This window comes from Orcinus orca, chromosome X (assembly GCF_937001465.1).
Source record: "Orcinus orca chromosome X, mOrcOrc1.1, whole genome shotgun sequence".
Classification (NCBI taxonomy): domain Eukaryota; kingdom Metazoa; phylum Chordata; class Mammalia; order Artiodactyla; family Delphinidae; genus Orcinus; species Orcinus orca.
This window is the reverse complement of record NC_064580.1, coordinates 112,524,617-112,550,518: the sequence shown is the minus strand read 5'-3', so window position 1 is coordinate 112,550,518 and position 25,902 is coordinate 112,524,617. Positions and strand designations below refer to the sequence as shown.

Sequence of the window (25,902 nt, the reverse complement as noted above, 5' to 3'; positions counted from 1 at the left end):
ACAGGGGTTGAAAAGAAACGGAAGAGAATTTTGTTTTCTGCAGATGGTTAGTGTGGTATATAGAGTACATCAATCAGGACTATATTTTATACACAGGTGTCTGGTCCTCTTTTTTCCACTGAACTTTATATTAGAAACATTTCTTTGTCATTGGCTGTTTCTGAAAAAATGTTGCATGATAGTCTATTATTTAATTTATTTAACCGTTCCACCATTGTTGGACATACAGGTTTTTAATTTTTGCTATTATAAATAATTCTCCATTAAATATTTTCATTTCCTTAGCATAAAGTCTTGGAAATGGACTATTTAGAATAATTGGATCAAAGGATATGAACTTTTTAAAGCCCTTGATAGATACTCCCAAAATTTTCTTGCAGAAAAGTTGTACCAAAATATAACCTCTACTTTGCTAGTAATATTATCATTATTTTTAAATGTTAACTGTTTATTTAAAACTAACTTTAGATTTTCAGAAAAATTACAAAAATAATCCAGAGAGTTCTCATGTACCCTTTACCTAGTAGATGCTGATTTTGACAGCAAGTAATAAATATCTTTGTGTTTTATAACTTATTAGTAATTGAATCATTAAGGTTATCTTTATAGTATTGACATACAGTTAAATTTACCTTTATAAAACTTTGTAAAACAAAATAATTATAACTTGTTACAGGATTTTATAAAGACTTCATCACAAGATGAATCGGATGATTCTTCAGATCTGGTGTTAGACTTGACCCAGGATTCAACACCACTACGCAAACATGGAACAACAGTTTATATAGGTTTGGTTTGGCAGTTTTTATAAATATAATAAAAAGAGACTTGATGAATATATATATACGATGGATTTCTATTTTGAAGCCTGTATCTTCATGCTATGTTTTTCATATATTGTAAAATGGAAGCTAATCATTCCTGAATGTCTTTCTTGGGTGATTTTATATAAAATTGTATTTAATGATAGAATATTTTATTTCTTTTTATTAAGTTGACTAACATATTCTTTGAGCTCATTCTCACTTGGAGCCAGCCATGCACTGAAAAATCTTAATATAATTTCTGTGAGTCAGGGAAGTCCCCTGATACCCTAATACTATGGTTTAAAAAAAAAGTATTAATTACTTGGTAATTAGTATGAGAAAAAATGCATGGTTATAGTTGATTTCTTAATAGGCTAGAGTCTTTCTATCAAAATTAATGTTGTAGATGTGATAGTTAAATATGGTTATAGGGTAGTAGTATAAAATGGCAATACTAAAGAAATAAGTGATTTGCACATAGTAACTACTCAGTAAATATCCATTGAAGGAATAATGAAAATTTCCAGTTAAAGAAGAATTATAGTTCTTTGATTGTATACCATAACAAAGTTCTTCATTAACCTGAAATAGTATGCCATGAAGTTTTATCTAGTTGAAAAATTCCCTGTTATCAAAGCAATTATTGTTTCTATGTTAGCAAATTTGATGTATTTCACTAACTGGAGAAAGGTACACAAAAATTTTTGTGAATATTTAAATTGTTTACTCACAAATTAGTATATATTTACAAAACCAAAATAGAAAGAAATTTATAGTAATATGTGCGCCAAAAACATTTTCCCTTGATAATATTTGGTTTGATAATCACTTATCTAGGTGCCACTTATCTAGTGAGTAAAATAACCAAGAACCAAAATAAATAAGATGAAATAGATGTCTGAAATCTGATTTTATAATGCACACAGTCTTTATTCATAGAAAAAATCTGTGAATTCTTGAAGCTTCCACTCTCCCTCTCTCTCTAAGTTGTTATACTGCAAAGAGTGGAACTTTGCCCTAATGGTAAATAGGTTTATAGTTGATTAGGAAGATATAGGCTTGAGCCTCTATTCTAAATATTTTTGTAGCCTTTATTAAATCACCTAACCTCTTTACACCTCAATTTTCTCATATTATTAAAATATATATTTTTATTTTTCTCACATAATGCATTCATTTTCTAGACCTGAAATCAGCCATTTAGCTATATAATTTTGATTCTTGCTCTGTTTATCTCAGGGCTTTTTTGAGGCTCAAATGAGATAAGTGAGAAGTGAAAAATTCATTAAAGCATTGAAAGACTTGACAATAAACATTGTTAGCATGATAATTATGAATAGTAATATGGACTGTATGTTCAGAAGCATGATTAATGGACTCCTGTCTAGGATGATCATAGGATATTGGAGATGGCTGGATTTGAACTTGATTTTAAAGAAGGAGAATGGGATTTTTATTGGCACTGTTGAGGATAGCGAACAGCACAAGCCAAAGGCAACACAGATAAATAAGTTGAAGAATCAGAATTTAAAACTATTGAGCTCAGAGTGATTTTATTTAACTTGGAGATTTATGCATGCTTTAAAAATTATATATAAAACAGCCTATTAGATAACTAGTTGCCTAGTCCAAAATACCAGCACTCATTGGTTGTTCAGTGAACCTAAGCAACTGAGAAGAATGTTAGTGTGATTACACAGAAATCAGTCCTAAGTGTCTGCAATATAGCTGTCAGTAATCATGTGCTTGAAGATGGAAAAAAATCATTTCTGTGTTATCTCAAAGAATGAAACGCAGATTTGACAGAGGAGCCCACTGGTGTAATACTCTTATTTTCCTGGCATATACCTATTCTGCTTCTCCTATTAGTATACAGTTGGGAGCATTAAAACATGTGCAGTTTTAGAATCTTTATCACAAAGTACAATTGTGTGTTATTTTCAAAAGGGACTTTTTCTGGGTCTGGTTATAGCCTAAATAGCCCCACTTCTCTTGCAAATACCCTGAATTGCATAATTCTTTAGCCTTTAAGTGATGGTTTTCAAACTCAAAACTATTTTCAGCAATGAAATCTCTATTCAAACAGAATTTTATGTAAAAGTCTCATTTTTTTTTTTAAAGTAAAATGAGAATTTCTCTGTCTGACATGCCCACTGAATTCCCTAAAACAGAACCATTAGGCTCAGGGGAACATAGTTTGAAAGCCATCATACTAACTCCAAACCTTTTCATATGAATAAGTGAGGTATTGTCATTCAAGATATTTAAGATTAGTTGTTTCTACTTTGCATGTAGGAATTAAATAGATAATTTAAACTACCCATCAGGTTGTTAAGTGGGAAAAGAACCAACTTGGTTTTCCATTAGATATCTTAGGACTTTTTTTCAAGTATCTTAAGGAGTTTCTCTAAGTTTTTAGATTAGAATATAAATTGTTTTTGTTTACAAGCTCAAATGCATTGAAGCATCTGAAGAGAAATTCATTTTTTGGAACTGAGCTTTTAGAGTATTCTCTCTTCTGCCTTTTTTTTGGTGGGGGGGTGGCTTGGGTTTTTTTGGTCTGACTTCTTTCATGATACCTATTTATATATTAATTTGAAAGCATCTTTAGAATTTTCTTGCATAAAAAGTTTATTTCATGAATTGTTCAAACTGTGTTGTCCATAATGGTTATTTGTGCGGTTTCTTTCTACCTATTGATCATATAAATTTTGGTCATTCTTTATTGTCAGTTGTATGATATGGTAATTCAATTATATTACCTTTATCTCCAAAGTATTCTTACTGAATTTTAAATGTAAGGCCATTTTAGTAGCATTTGTAAACAATATTCTATACTAAAGCAATTTCAAATATCTTTCCCACTATTTTAATCATTGTAGATCTAGAAGAGTCTCCGCCTATAATAATGGAATATTGTTCTCTTTCTCAACAAAACGTTGTTAGTCCAAAAAAGCCAAAGATCACCGAAGGAGTTTCTGACATAAGTCCTTGTGCTTCATTGTCTTTAATGAACACTCCTTCAGTGACATCCTCCCCTGTCTTGCTATCGAAAGGTAAATATGAATCTGGTGTATAAAAAAGAAATGGTATTATTTATACATAAATTTCAGAAATTGTGATGAAGTTTAAAACTGTTATTACTGGTTGGGTTTAAGGTTAAAAATGGAGAATTTGACTCATAAAACTCCTTAATTTATTTTAGGTACAAATACCTCACCAACTCTCCATAAAACTGCAACACCTCTTGTAAGATCTTGTCCAAAGTGCAATGTTCAGTTCAATCTTTTGGATCCTTTGAAATTTCACATGAAGGTAAAACTTTTTCAAAATTTGATTTTTAAAAATATTCACAAATCTCTGAAAATATTAATATTAAAATATTAAGGATTGATATATAGTAAATGCTAGTTTATCCAGATATTTAGATAAGAAATCTTCTCATTGGTATTTTCATATAACTTAAGTAAAAATTGATACTCATAATGATTAACTTTATAAGAGATTTTAAAATCCTTCCCAATCATTAAATTATTAAAATTAAGTTTACAAACACTACATATTATATTTTAATTTTTAATGAAATAATATATTAATCAGGATATTTTATTGACTAGGTCATGCCATTCTTCAAACTTCTTGTAAAGCAGGCATTTTATTAGGTGCTTAATCTTTCATGTAACTTAATTTCTTTTTTTATGTTATTTTTTGTCCATGGTGATATATGCATGTCACATTACTCAATGAAAATCTTAGCCTTGCATTTTAATTTTTAGCACTTAGACATAAACTCCTAATGGTGGAGCATTTCATATGAAATGATAGTTTTAACTCAATCCAGAATATAGTATGTGTAGTTGTTATAAATTAATTCTAGATTTATATTGGTGTAAGAAGCTCTTGTAATTAGGTTTTAGGTAATTTTCAAAGTACTAATGAAAATATTTTAAAATATTTTAGTAGATACTACAGTGTCCTTTGTGTCTGTGGAAAGATAGTCCATATTCTTTTTGTATGCCTAGTATAAATGGCAGGAAGGGGGGAAGGAGGCAAGAAAAAAGGTAGTGTAGGATATATGCAGAAAAGAAGGGATGAGAAGAATACAAGGTAAAGAAAACTATTTAGTAAAAGTTATTGCTCACTATTTCAAAGATTGGCAATTTTTTCATTGAAATTCAGCATTTTACAAAAAAATGTAGAAAGAAAAGGAGCATCCTGGAATTCCAATTACAGTCTCTTTATTCTTGGGCAAAACTGTATTTGATCTATCACTATTTCCGTCTCCCTGAGTGTGACTTCTGCTAACTGGACTTTGGGCTTTGGTTTTAAAAGTAAGAAGTAACTTCTACAATGCTTTCAGGTTTCCTATTTATGTAATATTGTGTAGAGATACACAATCAAGTGATGTTTTTATGTTTTGCATCATAGATAGAGAAAAGAAAGGAATGAGTTTGTTAGTTATCTTTAGTTTATTTAATTTTGGGGTAATTATAGTCACATGCTTCAAAAAGTATAAGAAGGAATACAGTGAAAAAATCTCACCCCGACTCCTGTTTGCCTAGTTTTCAATACAACTCACAAAGGAATCATTTTTTATTAACTTGTTTTGTATCCTCTTTGATTTTCTTCCTGCGTATACCAGCACACATGAATGTTCTTATTTTCCATCTATTAATATACACAAATCATAGCATGTTATATATACTTCTGCACCTGGAGAAAGTGACAGACTTTTTCTAAAATGTAGCTTTTATTTATTGTTTGTGATTAAAACTATGTGAGACTGTCTTTCCACATGAGCTGGCCCTAGTTATAAACACAGAATCATTTTTTGGTGTCTGATTTTTTAAAGAAATATAAATAAGGCTTATATATTTTTTTCTCTTTCAGCGTTGTTGTCCAGACATGGTAAATGCATTTTTGGGAATGATTAAAGTGGAACTTTCCAGTACTGAAGATAAAAATGAGACTGGTGCAGAGAAAGGAAAATTGATTATGTTAGTTAGTGACTTTTACTATGGAAGACATGAAGGAGCTGTTGATGAGGAAGAGAAGACTTATACAACATTTAAATGCTTCAGTTGCTTGAAAGTTCTTAAAAATAATCTTAGGTATGTAAATACTTATTTCTATTTCTATTTGAAAATTGGGATGCTACAGATGTAAATATTGTATTTCTTTTTCTGTGCCATCCTAGATAAGCAATTTTAACTTTCTACTAAGAATAAAGGCAGATTTTCATGTTGAAAAGCTTTTATCTTTTCTTGTATTTTTAGGAGTTTGACACTTGGATCCACTTTAGTTGTATTTCTTTCAGATAGCTTAAGAAAGGACAAAATTTATTTTAAGCTAGGGGAAAATCATTCTTTTCTCTGTATTTATCATTGAACTAGGAATTTCCGTGAGATATTTTTATTAAAATTTTAACTGCTTCTGAATCTTATTTTTCCTATCACAAGAAGAACCACTTTATCCAATTCTACCTCCTCCATGTTTGTTTTATTTAATGTTCTCTTTTACAGTTCATATTTATAATTTTAGTACATTTTCCTTACAGAAGAAGTGATTTTTTTGGATCATCTAGAGAAGTACCAGTTCTTTTTTTTTTTAATTTATTATTTATTTTTGGCTGTGTTGGGTTTTTGTTGCTGCACGCGGGCTTTCTCTAGTTGCGGCGAGCAGGGTCTACTCTTCGTTGCGGTGCACGGGCTTCTCATTGCGGTGGCTTCTCTTGTTGCAGAGCACTGGCTCTAGGCACGCGGGCTTCAGTGGTTGTGGCACGTGGGCTCTGTAGTTGCGGCTCGCGGGCTCTAGAGCGCAGGCTCAGTAGTTGGGGCACACGGGCTTAGTTGCTCTGTGGCATATGGGATCTTCCTGGACCAGGGCTCGAACCCGTGTCCCCTGCATTGACAGGCAGATTCTTAACCACTGCGCCACCAGGGAAGCCCAGAAGTACCAGTTCTGTGCAACATGTCTGCTTTGATTTTATAATTTAACAGATTTTCAAAGTAGAGATTCAATTCTCAATGGAATTCTGAGGAGTTATACATGTATGCTTCAAATTTTAGGAGCTTATACTTTGCAGTCTTTGAGTTATATGGCATATTACATATCTATCATCCTAAGTGAAATATAACAAGAACAAAGTAACGGGATATATTGATTGGTATTTTTTAATTGGCTATATAGCCTGACATTGCTTTTCCAATATTTTATTATAAAAAATTTCAAATAGTCAGCAAAGTTGAGAAAATTTTACAGTGAACATCTCTATATATTTACCACCTCAATTCCAGCATTAATATTTTACTCTACTTGCATTACTACATATCTATTTATCCATAGATCCATCTGAGTTTTTTATACTTTCCAGAGTAAATTGCAGACATCAATGCACTTCCCTTAGGTCAGATACATATATGCATATGTATGTCTGTACCTATATTGTGACACATAACACGCTTATAAACTTTTAAAAATATTTACCCTTGAAAACCATCATTTATAACTAGCATTCTTAAACATTCTATAGGTAGGTCATTTCTAAGCTCAGCATTTATTTTTCCTGGTGAATTCTTGGGTCCAAAATGAAGTACATAGAAAAACACTGAAATACTCTGTAATATACGCCTAAAACACTTGTGAATGCTACATTTATGGTAGCGTTTTATAGTTTTCAAAGACCTTTCACTTATATTATTCATATGAGTTTTCACACTTCATTACTTCCTTTTATCAAGCCCTACCAGCCATCAATTGCTAATGGTCCCAGTAGCTTAACAGAAGAGAAATTGTTATTTGCTATGTAACACTGAAACAATGTTACGATAAAACTCTGTGACTCAGGACTTCCCTGGTGGCGCAGTGGTTGAGAGTCCGTCTGCCGATACAGGGGACACAGGTTCGTGCCCCGGTCCAGGAGGATCCCACATGCCGCGGAGCGGCTGGGCCCGTGAGCCACGGCCGTTGAGCCTGTGCATCCGGAGCCTGTGCTCCACAACGGGAGAGGCCACAACAGTGTGAGGCCCGCGTACCGCAATAAAAAACACAAAAAACTCTGTGACTCATAAAAACAGAGTAGAACAGTGGTTACCAGGGATGGGGGAATTGGGGATATGTTATTTAGGGGCACAAACTTGGAACTTTTTATAGATAAATAAGTCCTGGAGATCTAATGCACAGCATAATGGTTATAGACAACAATACTGTGTTATAAACTTCGAAGTTGCTAAGAGACTAGATCTTAATTATTCCTACCATAAAAAAAGAAATTATAATTATCTGATGTGATAAAGGTGGTGGTTTTAAGGGATGGTAGACCCTAATAGCTCAAGATTTCTCCTCTCAGCCCTGTCAACATATTGTAGTATATTTTTCCCTACATCGAGTGTCACCAAAACCAGTTAGGGTTATTTTATTCTGAGAATAGCCTTGTGAGGGGTTTCCTTTTTTCCACATCTCCATCTACTGGTTTAAGAGGTGTGAGCTGCTGATGGGGGCAGGGTAATAACTGAGAGATAGGTAGTTAACAGATTATTTTATACAAATACATTTTACTAAAGTTGTGAGCTGAAAGGTTAATGGCTCATGACCTTTATATGTAAATATTTAGGCAAGACTAGGATTTTTAAATAGATTTTAATAGAGATGATATTAAAATGAAAGGGGGAAAAAGATATTTCAAAGTGTACCATAAGCAGCTCTAAAGATAAGTGGTGTTTTGGAGGTGTGAAGAGATAAATGTTAAAACCTCTGTAATAAGTGCTGCCTAGGTTGCTGACATTATTACTTCATTTCAAGATTATTTCCTTTAGGGACTCATAGTGACTAGCTATTAATATTTGACCCAGACTTGAGATTGTAATTTTGATTAAATAACTTTACTTTGAAATTCAGTAAAACATTTCAGTAAGCCGTTTGAAATAGATATGCCTGTTTATATTGTACTCTCTGCCATTAAAGGTCATAGTTCCTTCTCATAAGAAGCCTTTTAGGGAATCTGACATAGCAGAATGTAGAACTGACAAATGGACTGTGCTACAAAGGGCACAGTCTGTGAGTTAAAATGAACTGTTTGTGCTAACGGTAAACCTGTATCATTAAATAAAAGATTCTTGTAATTATAGGTATTAAAATTGCTATTACATGCATGTAGAAACCAAGACACAAATAAAAATACTAACAATTTGTCTTTTAAGCAGCTGAAAGCTATTGTATATCACAAGGCCGTCAAAAGATTTCTCTCATGATTCTGTAGCTGCTCTTGGTGGTAGAGTTTCCTTTAAGTATTTTATTTTAAAATGTAAATAGTATTTCATGTATGGAAAAGAAGCCTGCTGTTTTTCTTTACAAAAAAATTTTAATCTGAAATAATGGTGAGGAAGCAAATTAGCAGTATTTCGTATTAACTATATTAAGGGATTATTTTAAAACAAAGATGCAAAGAAGAATGTTCACTGATGCACTTAATGAAAGTGATCATTTGAATTGCACACTTTTCCAGAGGACTATATGGCTTTAGAGGTGTTATTTTGAGTAATACAACTGCATTTTTAACATTTAGGTTCAGGTACTTATTTGTGAGATTTGTCTTTGGTTATAAATTTGAATATTTGAACCTGTTCACAATCATTTATAGGTTTATGAACCACATGAAACATCATTTGGAACTTGAGAAGCAGAACACTGAGAGCTGGGAAAACCACACCACCTGCCAGCACTGCTACCGTCAGTATCCCACACCATTCCAGCTGCAGTGTCACATTGAGAGCACACACACTCCCCATGAGTTTTCTAGTAAGTCGCAATTTTATTAAAATCCTGAACATTAATGATTTTGATTATCTAACCTATGAGGAATCCTTAAGAATTCTGATGGAAAAATAAGAATAAGAAATTGATTTTGTAATTTGGGGGCAAAGTTGAAAGCATATTTTAACTTGTATAAACTTTTCAATAAAATTACTTACTAAAATTGAAGTCCCTCTTGTAAATTGAAACTTCCTTGGCATAACTTACGCATTGTATGTAGGAAGTAAATTACAAAACTCAGATTCCCTGGTTTGCAAATATAAAATTAATGGTCTTCATTTACACTCTAATAAGAAAAGTAACTGCAGTGATAGTTAAAATCACAGAGTCTGGAGTTAGCTTGGATTCAGATCCCAGCTCTGCCTCTTAATACAGCTGTGAGATGTCAGTCAACTTAATTAATATTTCTGTGCCTCAGGTTCCTCATCTGAAAAAATGGGGATAAAAATTAACAGTACAGCTCTCAGTGATGGTATGAGAATGAAACAAGCTAATACTAAGTAAAGTCCTTAGAACAGCGTTACAAAGTTAACCACACTAGAATTGTTGGAACCACCATCACCACTATTATTATTATTACTTGTTGCTGCTGTTGTTATGGATGTGCAAACTGAATCTTTGATTTATACATCCTTAAAATGATGTAATGTGTTTTTTTCCACTTTCAGCTATTTGTAAAATCTGTGAATTATCATTTGAAACAGAACATACTCTTTTACAACATATGAAGGACACTCATAAACCCGGTGAAATGCCATATGTTTGCCAGGTACACACACATTTTATTGTGTATTTAGGTGTTTAATTTTCACATGCCATGAAATAGTATTGTTCTTTTTTTTAAAAATAAAAATGAATTACTAAAATGAAGACCCTCTTCAATAGTTGAAACTCTTGGTTTAACTCATGTATGTGTGGGTGGTGGGTTGGATTTGACCTGTGGGCCATAGTTTGCTGACCCCTCTGCTAGACAAACAAAAAGCCCTGCTGGAGAAAGACAAACATATTGACTTTCTTACCCTGTAGGGAAGAATATAGACGTGTTAGAGAAATCGGGAATACTGTTAGTTACGGGGAACCCAACTAAAGGCTTTGGGGCCAGTATTTTTCCAGAATTTCAAGTGGTCCCCAGTAAGATAGCAAGATAAAGATAAATTGCCTCTGTTACAGCCTGGATGCTATTTAAAATCCAAAGAAGAGGATCCTCATTTGATGTAACAGGAAAAACTTTATCGGTCAAGAGGTGTCAGACTTTGAAAATTCAAGTCAGGATGGGGATGGGGGGTAGTAGATCTGAAAAGAAGGGAATCTACTGATGTTTAGGAATATCCCTAAACTTTGAAAGACAACTTTTCTGCTTCAGAGATTATCTGTATTACTTGCAGTATCAGGATCCTTGGTTGTATAGGCAGCAGAGCTGAATTAGTACTACATCATGTTACTCTAAACAAATGACTTATTGTGGCTACTTTGATATAATTGCGTATCGGTTACAAATTTTCAAGTTAAATTAAATCTTCTTTATATTTCTAGGTTTGCCAGTTTAGATCATCAACATTTTCTGATGTAGAAACTCATTTTAGAGCATCCCATGAAAATACTAAGAACTTGCTATGTCCATTTTGCCTCAAAGTTAGTAGAATGGCAACCCCCTACATGAATCATTACATGAAGCATCAGGTGAGGTTTAGCAGTTCTTATTTGTTCATTTTGTCTTAGTGAAAAGGTTATATATATAAACTTAGAACATTGGTTAGATTTGTTCTAGAAGGAAAGCAAAGTTGTTCCAAATGACACCATTAATTCATAATTTATGCTGAAATACTTGTGAAACTTCCACTTCTTCTCCTTGTCTGCTTCCTGGTGATGATGAGGCTCATGGATAGTGAAAATTCTGAAAGGTAGGTACAAATAGGAGCCTAGTGTGGAGGGGAAGAGGAAAGATGAGTAGAATATTTATATTGGACATTTCAAGGGTTTAAGAGTGGTGAGAATGGGAATGATTTTAAAGAGCAGGGAAAAGGATAAGTTTGAACTAAGGAAGATAAGATTGAGGATTCACAATCTTCTGTTTTCCTCTTTCTCTTCAAACTTTATCTCCACTTTCTAGTCCACCTTCCCCCCCCCACCCCTGCGCTCCACGGCTTGTGGATCCCAGTTCCCTGACCAGGGATCAAACCAGAGGCCCCTGTAGTGGAAGCGCAGAGTCCTAACCAGTGGCCCTCCAGGGAATTCCCTAGCCCACTTTTTATTATGAGAAGACATGTGGTTGTCATCAGTGATCCAGGATGGTCTCTTGTAGCAGACAGTGACAAAGTAAACAGCAATGACACATTTCTAGATATGTGAACTATGCCAAAGAACAGTGTTTAGGTTATAACTTGTTTCTTAGATGACTTTTACCAGTTCTGCTTTTGTAATTTCTGGAATATCAGTACTAGTGCTTGCACCTTTCCCTTGAATTTTCATTTTATGCTTGCTGGTTCTTTTCCTGACACAATTAGACCATCCTTTATTTGGGCTGAAAACTTGATAACAGTGAGCCTATTCTTGAGTGCTTGAAAGAGCAGTCATACATTTGCCAAAATCAGAAGTCAATGAATTTACTGAATCTGATTATGTAATGAGGTTTTGCCTCCTCACTGATCAGCTCATTACATTTCCTTATTATTGAATGCGTTATCATGGCCATTTTATTCAGCACTTGTGCTAACATTGCTTTCAGTTCCAGTCATTAGATAACCATGAAATCAACTTATAGTTGTTAATTGGAAAAAATCATAAATATAGAATATCCAGATGCATTCAAGATCACCTGTGTTATGGCAACATGCTTATTTTTTTATCCTGGTATGTCACCTCACTGTTAAACTCTGGCAAAATCTTTCTATTCTAGAGTTTCCCCCATGTTCCATCAGATGTCAAATAGATGTTCTACTCTAAAATTGTTCCTGGAAAAAGAAATTCAGTAAATGGCTGCACTTACAAAATGAATAGTTTTTTGTTTATTTTTTGATAGGATTTTTCAGAGCTTTTAACATGCTAAAAAATGCTTTAAAGATCATAAATCTCCAAGCAAGTGATATTGTATATGTTGTTCCCAAAACTTATTTGACCATTGAATCCTTTATTTGCACAACACATACTAACATTTCTTTAGGAATAGAGTTTTTGAAACACTGATCTTGGTACTCTGTATTTCATCCTTTGACCTTTGATTTTGAAAGAAAGAATGAGATATAAAGCAGTAGCTCTATTTTATTATGAAGCTTTTAACGTAATTCTTTCTCTTGTGCTTTACTAAGCTCCAGAGTGAGGTGTAGATGTGGAGGGAGTAATAGATGCTTAGAAAGGTAAGAAAGAGATGGATGGGCTTGCTATGTGGACTGTGTCTCCTAAATGGTTTAACCTGATCTGTAGTCACTCTTCATACCGTGAGTTGTATGTCTTAACTTGCCACATATATAGGAAAGCGTTAACCCAGCAGGTCTGAGTTGCTCAAATATGCACGTTTTCAGAAGAGTCTACTTGCATAACTAGCCCTTGGCTAACTCTGGAAACTGAGCCTTTGTTATTAATTGATGAGTGTTTTACACGCCTGGAACCTTGAGCCATGTGGTACCAGCTTTTCTAGGTCTTGTGCAAAAATATGTTTATGGTGAATGCCTGCTTTTCTTCTGGAGTCTGAAGGTTTGGTGACTGAACCCCATGAAAAACCTGGGCTCTAAGACTCAAAGAGAGCTTCCCTGGAAAACCAAATAAAACAACACAAAACAAAACCAAAAAACTTCATACCTGTTGCTGCAGTTAGTTGCTGGGGGATTGATGAGCATGTCCTATGCAACTCCACTGGGAGAGGGCACTTGGAAACTGGTGCCAGTATCCTCCAGACTTCACCCAATGCACTTTTTTCCTTTATTAATCCTGTTCTGTATCCTGTCACTGTAATAAATCAGAGCTGTGAGTATAACAGCTTTTAAGCCCTATAAGTCCTTCTATTGAATCATCAAACCGGAGAGTAGTCTTGGGACTGCTGACACACCATGGGTGCCCAATTTTTTTGTAAGTTTGGAGTACCTAAGAGGTAGGCAGTCAGCAATCAATAGAGGAAGACTCTCAGTTTGAATATAATTGTTCACAAAAGACTCAAAAACCATAGCTGAGCAAGATTATAAGCTTGTAATTGAGATGATATTAGGGCAATTTTAGACCATAAGAATTGTTGAGTCTGTGGCTCATTTTATTCTTTTTAAAGACTTTGGTTGTAACCTTTTCCTTAAAAGAATAGATTATTATGTATTGAGTGATTTCAGAGCTAACAGGACAGTTTGTACAACTTTTAAGAAAGGATGAAGGATTTCAGATGTGTTAAATAGCCTCATTAGATCTTTATAGTAATAACAAGCAGTTAACATATACTAATCACTTGCTGTACGACAGCCACTAGTGCTTTTACTTGCATTATCTTGTCTGATCCTTACAACCACTCTACAAAGCAGGTATGCGATCATTTCCATTTCATAGATAAGGAAACAGCTTTATAGAAAGTAAGTTACCTTGCCGAATTGACCTAGGGCCCAAGCTTTTACCTCAGAGTCATTCTTCACTGACATTAGGTCTAAAGGCAGATATTACAGAGAGTCAGAATTAGCCTTGAAAACCTTCAAATCGCCCAAAAGATATAGTATCCTTGTCAAAAAGTTCAACACAATTTTTGTCTCTATCCTTGGAATAGGTCACCATTTTTTTGGTTGAACATCATGTTATTTTAAAAACGTACTGTATTATTCTCAGCACATCACAGGTATACATGCATAAGAGAGATATGAAAGACTTGAGTCCATCTAAGGGAATAGTAGGTTAATGTCCCCATCTCAGGGCTCTGGGCAAATGCTCATTGAATGGAATGGCAGACATTTTGAACTAGTTTAATTGTGCTTGCTTCTCATGTGCACTCTCTGTCAGTCTCTTGCTGCCTGCCTTACTGGTTATTAAACAGATACTTATTTACTGTTTAATATATGCCAGGGACTGTTTTACAGAAGTGAGCAAAACAAAGTTTGTGCTCTCTGGAATTTGCATTATAGTGGCAGGTGGGAGAGAGAATGAGAATATGTATTATGTCTGAATGTATCTGTATGCCAGCTGGTAATAAGTACCATAGGGAGGAAATACATGAGGATAGGGAATGCCAGGGCTTAGGAGGTGAAAGAGTAGTTTCTGTTTTTTTATGTGGGGTGGTCAAAGAAGTCTCTCCAGAGGAAATAAGGGATTAAGCCATGTGGCTATCTGGGAGTGAATGTTCCAGGCAGAGGGAACAGTAAGTAGGCAGTGAGGTGAACATATATCTAGATGTTCAAGAAGCAACAAGGAGGCCAGTGTGGCTGGAGCATGGTAAACAAGTGGGAGAAAGAGTAGTAGGAGATGAGGTTGTAGCAACAGAATGCGGGGAAGATAGTATATGGCCTTGTAAGCCAGAGTCAGGATTTTGGAGGGTTATGGGAAGCCATTGGAGTGTTTAGGCATGTGGAGATTATTCTGGCTGCTATGGAGAGAATAGACTGTTGGGAGGAAAGAGTGGAAACAAGAAGGTAGGAGGCTATTGTGAGAGAGTGCGGGTGAGTGACTTGGACTCATCTGGTGGCAGTGGTCGGAGGTGATGACAAGTGGAAAGATTATGCTTTTGAAGGTAGAGCTTGAAAGGTTTTATCAGTGGGGTGTGAGAGAAAGAGTTAAGAGTGACCAAATTCCTTCATCCTGAGCAGCTGCAAGAATGATGTTCCCATATATTGAGATATTGGGAAGACTATGGAAGGAACAGATTTTTTTTAAGGGTGGATGGGGGAAAATCTAGAGTTTAATTTTGTCCATGTTGATTTGAAGTGCATGTTAGATATCAAGTAATGATGTTGAGTAGGCAGTTGGATGAATACTATTTAAAGTCATGAAACTGGATGAGATATAGGTACAGGTAGAGAAAAGATTTCTGGGACCTATATCTGGGGAACTTTCTGTCATGTTACCTTGCTATCAGCTTCTTGACTGAGTTTTTTTTCCCCACTCTTTCCCCTCTCTTGAGTACATATAGGTGAATCTGTTTATGTTGGCTGTACCTATGATATGATCCAATTAACCATACTTCTTAAGATGAAACTAAAATAGTAATACAAGTACATTATATTTACCTATTGCTTTGAACTTTGTAAGGAATTTTTATTTATCAAATGCCTGCTGTGCACCAGTAATGGCTAGGTACTTTAATGTATGTTACCTCATTTGATTTTTCCTAAATGTTTATTTGTGTTTTAAATGCAAATAGTGATGAACCTGTGGAGATACAGCTTTAGAGAAAACATTTTTATATTTATACGTTGTTCCAAATTTACCGATGAATGTACAATACATATTTTAATTGATGACAGCATATACAAAAAAACTGCAGTTGCTAGTATGTAGTAGAAAGAACACTAACTAGCTATGAGCCAAGTGCCTTACATCTCTCTTCGGTCCTGTTTCCTATTGGTAAAGTAATAATATGACCAGGTTTCAGAAGGAACATAGTCAAGGGGTTCTCAAATAGTAAATTCAGATCAGTTGTTCTGATTTATGCTTCTGTAACCATGCCGTCCAATATCAGTCACTAGCCACATGCGTCTATTCAAATTTAAATTAATTTAAAATTAAAATTAAATGAAATTTTAAAATCGATTTCTCTGTTGCACTTGCCACATTTCAAGCACTCAGTAACCACATGTGGCAGTGGATACCATATCAGACAGTGCAGTATAGCACATTATCATCACTGTTTAAAGTTCTGTTGGACAAACACTGACATATACAACCATTTCTATAACATAACTTTCTTGGGAGTGTCTGGTTAAATTTGTTTGGTTTTAGAAAGTTCAATTTATGTTACCAACTTGTGAAACAAATGGAAATAACAAAAATTATTTGATCTTTCCAAGAATAAAAGTGTAATATAGCTCATTTTCATGATATCATATGTTTGAATAGTTTATACTTCAAATTAATAATTAAGTAAACTCACACTACAAATAGTATAGGACTTGTCCCATTGTAATCTAATTGATATAATTATCATATTGATTGCCTGTATGATAACAAATACTTTTGAAACTCAAATACTAATGCAAGAAGTACTTGTAAAAAATGAAATATTTTGGAATTATTTATGATAGGATGTGGTAAAATTCTGGTTTTAAAATTCTTTAGCTATTAAGAGCAATTTCAGGCCTCGGGATTTGTGGTGGCAGAAATTATTTTCTAATATTATTTCTAATATTTATTGTAAACAGAAGAAAGGAGTTCATCGTTGTACAAAATGCAGACTACAATTTTTGACCTACAAAGAGAAACTGGATCACAGGACCCAGCATCGGACATTTATAAAGCCTAAAGAGCTAGAAGGATTGCCTCCTGGTACAAAAGTGAGTTTTAAATATGTTGTGTTTTAACATTGTATGATAATAGAAATAAACCCCTGCCTGTTTTAATCTATTCAATATAATATTAAAAATTGACTTCTGGTTGTCATTAAAATTTTAATTTTAGGTTTTATCATTCTTATGCTTGGAAAGAAAATTTTTTATCCATTGTTTTTTTTAAATTAATTAATTTATTTATTTATTTGGCTGTGTTGGGTCTTCATTTCTGTGTGAGGGCTTTCTCTAGTTGCAGTGAGCAGGGGCCACTCTTCATCGCGGTGCGCGGGCCTCTCACTGTCGGAGCCTCTCCTGTTGCGGAGCACAGGCTCCAGACGCTCAGGCTCAGTAGCTGTGGCTCACGGGCCCAGTTGCTCCGCAGCATGTGGGATCTTCCCGGACCAGGGCTCGAACCCGTGTCCCCTGCATTGGCAGGCAGAAGCCCTATCCATTGTTTTTTGAGTTGATTGAAATGTGCTATATTGGAGCATATTCCTTTGCAGTGAGTGCAACTATATTAACTGTAGACTGAGTTATTGTGTTGTTCCAATATTCTATAGTCTGGGGACTTCCCTGGTGACGCAGTGGTTAAGAATCTGCCTGCCAATGCAGGGGACACGGGTTCAAGCCCTGGTCCGGGAAGATCCCACATGCGCGGAGCAGCTAAGCCTATGCGCCACAGCTACTGACCCCACGCTCTAGAGCCCGTGAGCCACAATTACTGAAGCCCACACACCTAAGAGCCTGTGCTCCACAACAAGAGAAGCCACCGCAATGAGAAGCCCACTCACCGCAACGAAGAGTAGCCCCCGCTCGCCGCAACTAGAGAAAGCCTGCACAGCAGCAAAGACCCAACGCAGCAAAATAATTAATTAATTAATTAATTTTAAAAAATACTTTAAAAAAATATTCTATAGTCTGTTTTTGAGCTTTTCCAGTTGGCAGCGTACATGTCTGCTTCAGCTGGTGAGGAATCATGTTTATCTTTGTGTCTCCAACATCTGTCATAATGCCTTGAATGCCGTAGTTTGTTGAAGTTGGTATTACTGAGTCAACTCTTAGAGAAGCAAATTCTCTTAATTAGCATTGCACTGTTAAGTGAGCAAACACACATCTGACGACAAATTTCATTTTCCCTCTGCCTTATGTACATCTGTTTTCTTTGACTTCTTCTATGTAAAGTCAGCTTTTGACTATTTGCTCCAGTAGAGGGATGCACAATCCAAAGTGAAATAATTCCCAAACATTTAGTACTTATATTTGAGTACTAAACTTTGATGTGAGTATGTCTGCTATTTGAGTTCATTAAAATAATGTAAAGCAATGCTCTGAAGCTCTAGAGGGAGAGAAGCTATCCAGTATCCTTCCCTGTAGTCCATTCATTCCATGCTGGAACAAGACACGCAGAATACTAACATAAGCAGTGCAATCCTCTCTCGTATCTTCCCTTATTAATAATGTAATAATTATATACTATAATTATGATATTATTAATAAATGAGACTAAATGTCTTGTTAGCACTTCAGAATTAAGCTTTCCATGTGCTTTTTCATACATTCTGTTATTTAATCCCTGTAGCAAACCAGTGAGGTAGAGAAGGCAGGTATTCCCATATTACAGATGAGGCTTAGAGAGGATAAGTTACTTACTCAAGGTCACATGGCTAGGAAGAGGTAGTACTGAAATTTAACCTCAGGTCTTTTGACTCCTAGTTCAGTGCTTTTTGTATGATACCAAATATATAGGTGACTGTTTTTCATTATCAACCAATGGGTATAATCAAACATTTCTTTTTCTGAATATTAAATTAGAAATTTTATATTAGTTCGCTCTAAGAAAATTCTGAATATTATTAAATTCTCCATGCTGTATGATGAATTGATGTAACCTCCGCAGTAACCTTTGCCCAAAGAACCCCCAGAGAGAGGTCACATTTACTGGAGATCTGGTTTTTTTGGGGGGGTGCATTATTGTTTTTAATTGAGGTATAGTTGATGTACAATATTATATAAGTTTCAGGTGTTAACAGTGATTCTGGAGATCTGTCTTATAGTTACCAAAGAGTTATTTCAGGATTTGAGATTTAAATTTTGACCTCTATATTTACCAAAGCTATTTAGTTATATCAGAGCATAAAATAGCCATGGAATGTGCTCTTCTGACCCATTACTATCTGTGTTAACATATAAATGCTATCAATACAAAACTAGTATTACAACAGTAAATAAATACTGAGGGTAAATTTCATTTAATTGGTATGACCATTTAGAATAAATGCGAGACTTACCTGATTGTAGTTTATACCCTGATGTTTAACTTTTTGTATTGCAGTGATTTTTTTTTGGTAACAGCTTTATTGACATGTAATTCATATACCATACGATTCACCCATTTAAAGTATACAATTCAGGGGTTTTTAGCATTTTTAGCATATTCACAGAGTTGTGAAAACATCACTACAATCTATTTTAGAACATTTTATCACCCCCTAAAGAGACCCCATAACCATTAGTAGTCACTCCCAATTTCCCCTCCACCAGCAACAGGCAAACTTTAATCTGTTTTCCATCCCTGTGGGTTTTCCTCTTCTGGACATTTCATACAAATGGAATCATACAATATGTGGTCTTTTATGACTGGTTTCTTTCACTTAGCATAATGTTTCTGAGGTTCATCCATATTGTAGCTTGTATCAGTACTTTGTTCCTTTTTAAGGCTGTATTAGTACTTGGGTATCAGTACTTTATTCTTTTTTATGGCTGAATATTATTCCATTGTATGGATATACCATATTTTATTTATTCACTCATAAGTTGATGAGCATTTGGGTTGTTTCCACTTTTTGGCTGTAATGAATAATGCTCTCATGAAAATTCATGTACAAGTTTTTTTTTTTTTTTTAATTTTTATTTATTTTTATTTATTTATTTTTGGCTCTGTTGGGTATTTGTTGCTGTGCGCGGGCTTTCAGTTGTGGTGAATGGGTGCTACTCTTCGTTGCGGTGCGCGGGCTTCTCATTGCGGTGGCTTCTCTTGTTGTGGAGCACAGGCTCTAGGCATGCGGGCTTCAGTAGTTGTGGCTCGCGGGCTCTAGAGTGCAGGCTCAGTAGTTGTGATGCACGGGCTTAGTTGCTCCGTGCCATGTGGGATCTTCCCGGACCGGGGCTTGAACCCATGTCCCCTGCATTGGCAGGCAGATTCTTAACCACTGCACCACCAGGGAAGCCCATGTACAAGTTTTTGTGTGTACATTTCTCTTGAGTGGAATTGCTAGGAGTGGAACACCTAGGATTATATAATAACTCTTATGTTTAACATTTTGAAGAACTGCCAAACTGTTTTCCAAAGCTACTGCACCACTGTACATTCCCACCAGCAATATATGAGGGCTGCAGTTTCTCCACATCCTGTCAACACGTGCTGCTACCTGTCTTTTCCATTATAGTCATTTAGTTGGTCTGAGGTGATACATTACTGGAGTTTTGATTTACATTTCCTTAATGACTAATGATGTTGAGCATCTTTTCATGTGCTTATTTCATGTGTATATCTTCTTTGAAGAAATGTCTATTCAGATCATTTGCCCATTTGTTAATTGGGTTATTTGTCTTTTTATTGAGTTGTAAGAGTTCTTTATATATTCTGTATACAAGTCCCTTATTAGAGATATGATTTGCAAATATTTTCTCTCATTCTGTGGTTATCTTTTATCTTTCTTAATAGTGTCCTTCAAAGCACAAAAGTTTTAATTTTTACCAAGTCCATTTATCTATTCTTCTTTGGTTGCTTGTGCTTTCAGTATCATATTTAAGAAATCATTGCCTAACCCAAGGTCATGAAGATTTACTCCTATGTTTTCTTCTAAGAGTTTTATAGTTTGAGCTCTTACAGTCTGGTCTTTGATACATTTTGAGTTAATTTTTGTATTTAGTATGAGGTAGGGGTCCAAATTCATTCTTTTGCATGTAGATATCCAGTTGTCCCAGCACCATTTGTTGATAATACTATTGTTTCCCTCACTGAATTGTTTTGGCATCCTTGTCAAAAACCAATTATGGCCTGCATAATGTTTGATCTTTTTAATATTAATGTGATGCTTAATTTTCTAAAAATATATATTGCCTTCATTTTTATAGGTTACTATTCGAGCTTCAGTTGGACCTGTTCGTTCAAGTCTATCAACTACATCTTCCAAGGATACTCCAAGCACTTCTTCTCTTCAGGTCTCACCTTCAAAGTCTACAAGTGAAACTGCTGAAGATCCTACAAAACCTTATGAAAGTAAATATAAGACAAGAAAGTCTTATGCAACTACGTCCACTGCAAGTAGTCAAGGTGGAGATGTATTTGAATATAAAGCAAAAACCTATCACAAGCAAAAGAAAGAGTGCAACAAGAAGAATAAAATCGGCATAGTTTTGAAGAACTTAAGGTAATATCTTTTATTCCTGATATACAATCCTAATTTAATATTAAATATTAAAGGTTATTTTAATATAGCTTAGCATATCACTAGGTATGCACATTTACATGATAATCACTTATCTGGCATGTAGGCCAAGAAGATAATAAAAAGGTACTTTCTACAACTGCTGAACAGAACTTGAATTACTGAGTTTATTGTATAATTGTCATCTTTTACACTAATCTTATATTTTATGCTTATATCTTGTGATAGTTGAATTGTTAACGTGATCCTTTTTATTCCAAGGAAACATTAACTGGTATTAGACTTTTTTACTTATTCTAGCTTGTTGTTTCCAAGCAGATTTTCAAATTATAAGTCTCTATTTAAAGATTTAATTTAAACACCTTGGCTTCAATTAATAAAACATTAATAAGGCTTTACCATATTATTTTGTTTTACAATATATTTTTTCCTGTCTCCATAAGGTGTCTTCGGGGAGTTCACAAGTGCATTGAGTGTCGTTCCAAAATAAAAGATTTTGCAAGCCACTTTTCAATATATATCCACTGTAATTTTTGCAGATACAAAACAAACTGTAACAAAGCCTTTATAAATCATACGGTGAGGTGAGTTAAACATGTACACTGCCAGTCAGAACTGCCATTCAAGATATTTGGTTTGGGGTTTTTTTTTATTTGTTTGTTTTATTTTTTAAAAATATTTCTCATGCGTTTTTAATATTTAGATATTTGGTTTTTGAAAACAAAGCCAGTTTGTCACATCAAGGATCTAAAAAGATCTAGCAACAGGGAACTTCTAGGATATTACCCAATACTGTTTTCCAGCATAATAACTCATGAAATTAGTGGAACAAAAATTTTAAGAACAGTTAGACTAATGAAATTAGAATAGGTTTGTTAGGGAAACTATTTTTCAAAGTCTTTCAGAAAGTGGTCCATAAAATTTAAAATTTTTCCAAAATATTTATCAAATAAATACATGGAACCACGTGAGTGTTATCCACTTCAAAGCAGTCAACTTTTAGAGACTTCAGCTTTGTCAAAGACGCTAGGAACATCATCGGTGCTCCCATGCTCACTCTCTCGCACTCTCTCTCTCTCTCTCATCCGTCTGTCTGTCCATTTGTCTTTCAAGCCATCTATCTTTGCATTCATTTGATGAATGTGAAATGAGAGAGTACAGGGATATTCCGGTCATGACGCTACTGTTGGAATTTCTTTTCATATATCAATTCTGTTTACATTATTTGAGCACCTACCATGTACTCTATTGCTAGAGAAAGACTTCAGAGCCCTCATTACTTTCATTTGAACCTCATTGGTACTTTATGCCTTCGGGATAGATTTTTTTTAATAGACAAAAATTATTCAGATATAAATAAGTTGATTATTCAGATTGAGGTAGTTCCATTTATTTTCAGTCAGAAATAAGGTATAACCAATAAAAGTGGTTCTCTTGCAAATCATAACAAGACCTCTACGTTACTTTATGGTCATAGTTAACTACCACTTTCAAGGATTTGCCCACATTTTTTAATGCCTTCAGAACTTAGCTCTCAGTTTTTTTGTTTCCCCTTGATGATCAGCCTGACATCATGTTGCCTTGACTTCTTTAATGCCAGCACTTCACATCCACCTCTGAGGTGTTGTACCCCCTTCTTTACCACCATCCAATTTTACCTCATCATATACAATATTCATTCGTTTTGAAATCTCATTACCCCAGGACTTTCAGTCTTGACCCCTCTTTCCAGTCCAGCATCACCAATCCAATTGTATAGTCAACTTCACCCTCAAGTTCATCTGTTTTGAATGTTGCTTTGTTTTTTGTTCTAGAATCCTTTACATCTTCAATCATGCTTAACCTTGCTATCCTTGACTCTCTTATCCTTTTTGATCTTTTTCTATGCTCAATTCTAGACCACCAAACTGTGCTTGATTCAGTCAGCTCTGAATTCCTGATCTTTAACTTTAATGTGGTCCTGTCTTTTAAAAAATACCTCTTTGTTTTTGTCTACAACATGTTTAAATCCTTTTCAGTACCTTCAAGATTTTATTCTAGTCTCTCAGTTGTTAACCTTGCCTACTAATTACTCAGAGGTCATCCTTTTCATTTTTCCCAAGGTTAACCTCTTTCTACCTCGTTTTTGTTTTCCTTCATCCAAACATTAATCTCAGAAAAAGATATGTCCTCTTTTTCAAAGTTAATCCTGCCCCTCATCTCCTCCATTTCCTCCATAATCTTATGCACCTTCATTTCATTTTTCTCTCTACCACATTCCTTCTGCCTGCAAATATTTTCAGGTATTCTTTTTTTTTAGGATGAGGGAGATTTGCCTTTACTTTGCATATTTTCTTATCTTCCTTTTACTGTCAACATTTGTAAAGAGTATTCTTTACTATCTTGTTTGTCGTTTCTTTACCCTTTGTAATTTGAGTATCACCCCCATCTGTCAGTTCAAGCTGCCCCTTTGAAGGTTATCAGTCATGTCCTAATCACTCAGTGTACTCACTGCTTTTCATTCTTACTCCTCCATGACTTCTTTAGAGTATTTGATACTTTTGATCACTCACTTCTGAAACTCTTCTCAACTTCTCTTAAACTATTACCACCATTTTTTTCTTGTTTGCTACTCCTCTATTTCATTACCTTTTCTTTCTTCAGCTCTTCTTGCCTCTTTACGTTTCTTTTCTTGGTACTTCAACCACTCTCAGAGTTTTATCTTTTACCTTTCAACTGTAAATCCTCCAATTTCAGTGCTGAGTTTTCCTGAGATCCAACTCTTCATCTCTAACTATTTGATAGATATTTTCACCTTTAACTCACTGGCATTTATACAGGACACAAATAAGTCAAACATTTTTGTCTGTCTAGGATCCAAACTCTTATCACCCCAATACCCTTTAAGCTCAGTCTGTCTCCACGCATTATTTCCATAAATGTGGAGCATCACCTGGAAATAATAGACTTTAAGTTTCTGAAGCCTATGGAGTTCTCTTGATCTGCCACCATTCATCATGGCTTCCTGAAAGTCCATCTTCTGTAATTTACCACTCTGCCTCACAACTACTGCAGTGGTTCTGCACCCATACCTCAGTTGTTCCAAACCAGACCACAGCCAACCTTTCTCTCAGTATACTGCTGGGGAGAATGCTGGTCTCTTATTCTGTGCCTAACACATGGCTGCCCCAGTGGGGCTTTAATTCTGCCCCTAATTTCCAAGAGATTAAATTGGAAGTTATCTTTGGTGTTTCTTAAACCCATGGATCATTCTGTCCTCTCCTTTCCCATTTTCCATAGGCTCCTCAACTGTCCTGTAGGACCTCTAACCCCATTCTATCCCAAAATATTCCCAATTGGCTCCAGGCTTCCTTCATAGCCTTTTTCTAATTTCCAGTTAGCCCCAACCCTGCACTGCATTGTCATCACACACACTGATTGCTTACTCATCGTTAGCCTCATACAGAACTGAAATCTTCCACTTTTACTCTTCTAAGGGCCTTGAAGCTCTCTCTTCTGTTTCCCCTACTTCATTGGTGCCTTGCTTCCCTGGTTGCCTCAAGTACCTCTCCGTTAATTGGATACCCTCACTCCGACCCGTGTGGACTTTTGTCATAGGATTAAGCTCTGTACGTACAGAAGCTTCATTTTTCTCAGAGGTTGAGTATCTTTATTCTCAGCCCATACCAACTCTGTAATCATACAGAAGTCAAGCCTCCCAGATTAATTAATCTTCCCCAATGTATAGTTTGTCCCATATTCAATATCTAAAGTGACTTTTCCTTAATTCTTTGGAATGCCCTTCTCCTTCCCTTTCATTTTACCTTCTGTGAAGTATCTGATCACCACAGCCACTCGTAGGAATCAGTTGTTTCTTTGAGTTCTGTACTACTCAGCTATTCTGCCTCATATTAAATACGTGTCTGTCTTACCTACTTGAGAGAGCAGTTCTTTGTATTCACCATAGCACCTATTCTGAGGATTTTTTCTTGGCATTATAGGTAGCCATTCTTTTCCCATGTATACATGGTATGCTGATGATAGTTACTGTGTGTCTAAGGGTAACCATTGACTTGATGTGTTGTCTGGTTTGGGTCTGTCAGTGCAAGCTAGGGCTAGTACTTTTCAGACTTTATCTTGCATAAGAATCATCTGAAAAACTTGTTAAAAATGATTTCTGGGCTCCACCACCAGAGATTAATTCAGTAAGTCTGGAGTGGGAGCTGACTTTGTAGTCCTAATAAGCTCCCAGGTGATACGGATGCTGCTGGTCTATGGACCACAGTTTGAGTAATACTGTGCTACACTAATCCCAGCTAATTCTGCCTGACTTTCTAATACAGGAAAGCTTTCCTTATCAGTTTAAAAGGGGGTATAAAAGCTATTAGCATTGGCTGCAAAATTTGGTTAGTG

At 35.1% G+C, this 25,902-nt stretch overlaps 1 protein-coding gene across 1 annotated transcript in view; it reads left to right on the top strand.

Moving 5' to 3' along the window:
• Positions 1-25,902, top strand: part of ZNF280C (zinc finger protein 280C) — a 54,978-nt gene that overhangs the window by 22,197 nt on the left and 6,879 nt on the right. The window contains exons 7-16 of the mRNA XM_012537002.3: positions 677-788; positions 3,689-3,862; positions 4,012-4,121; positions 5,697-5,917; positions 9,445-9,602; positions 10,286-10,386; positions 11,151-11,297; positions 16,934-17,065; positions 21,197-21,492; positions 21,954-22,094. Coding sequence (XP_012392456.2) covers positions 677-788; positions 3,689-3,862; positions 4,012-4,121; positions 5,697-5,917; positions 9,445-9,602; positions 10,286-10,386; positions 11,151-11,297; positions 16,934-17,065; positions 21,197-21,492; positions 21,954-22,094 — 1,592 coding nt within the window. The remainder of the gene's footprint in view (positions 1-676; positions 789-3,688; positions 3,863-4,011; positions 4,122-5,696; positions 5,918-9,444; positions 9,603-10,285; positions 10,387-11,150; positions 11,298-16,933; positions 17,066-21,196; positions 21,493-21,953; positions 22,095-25,902) is intronic.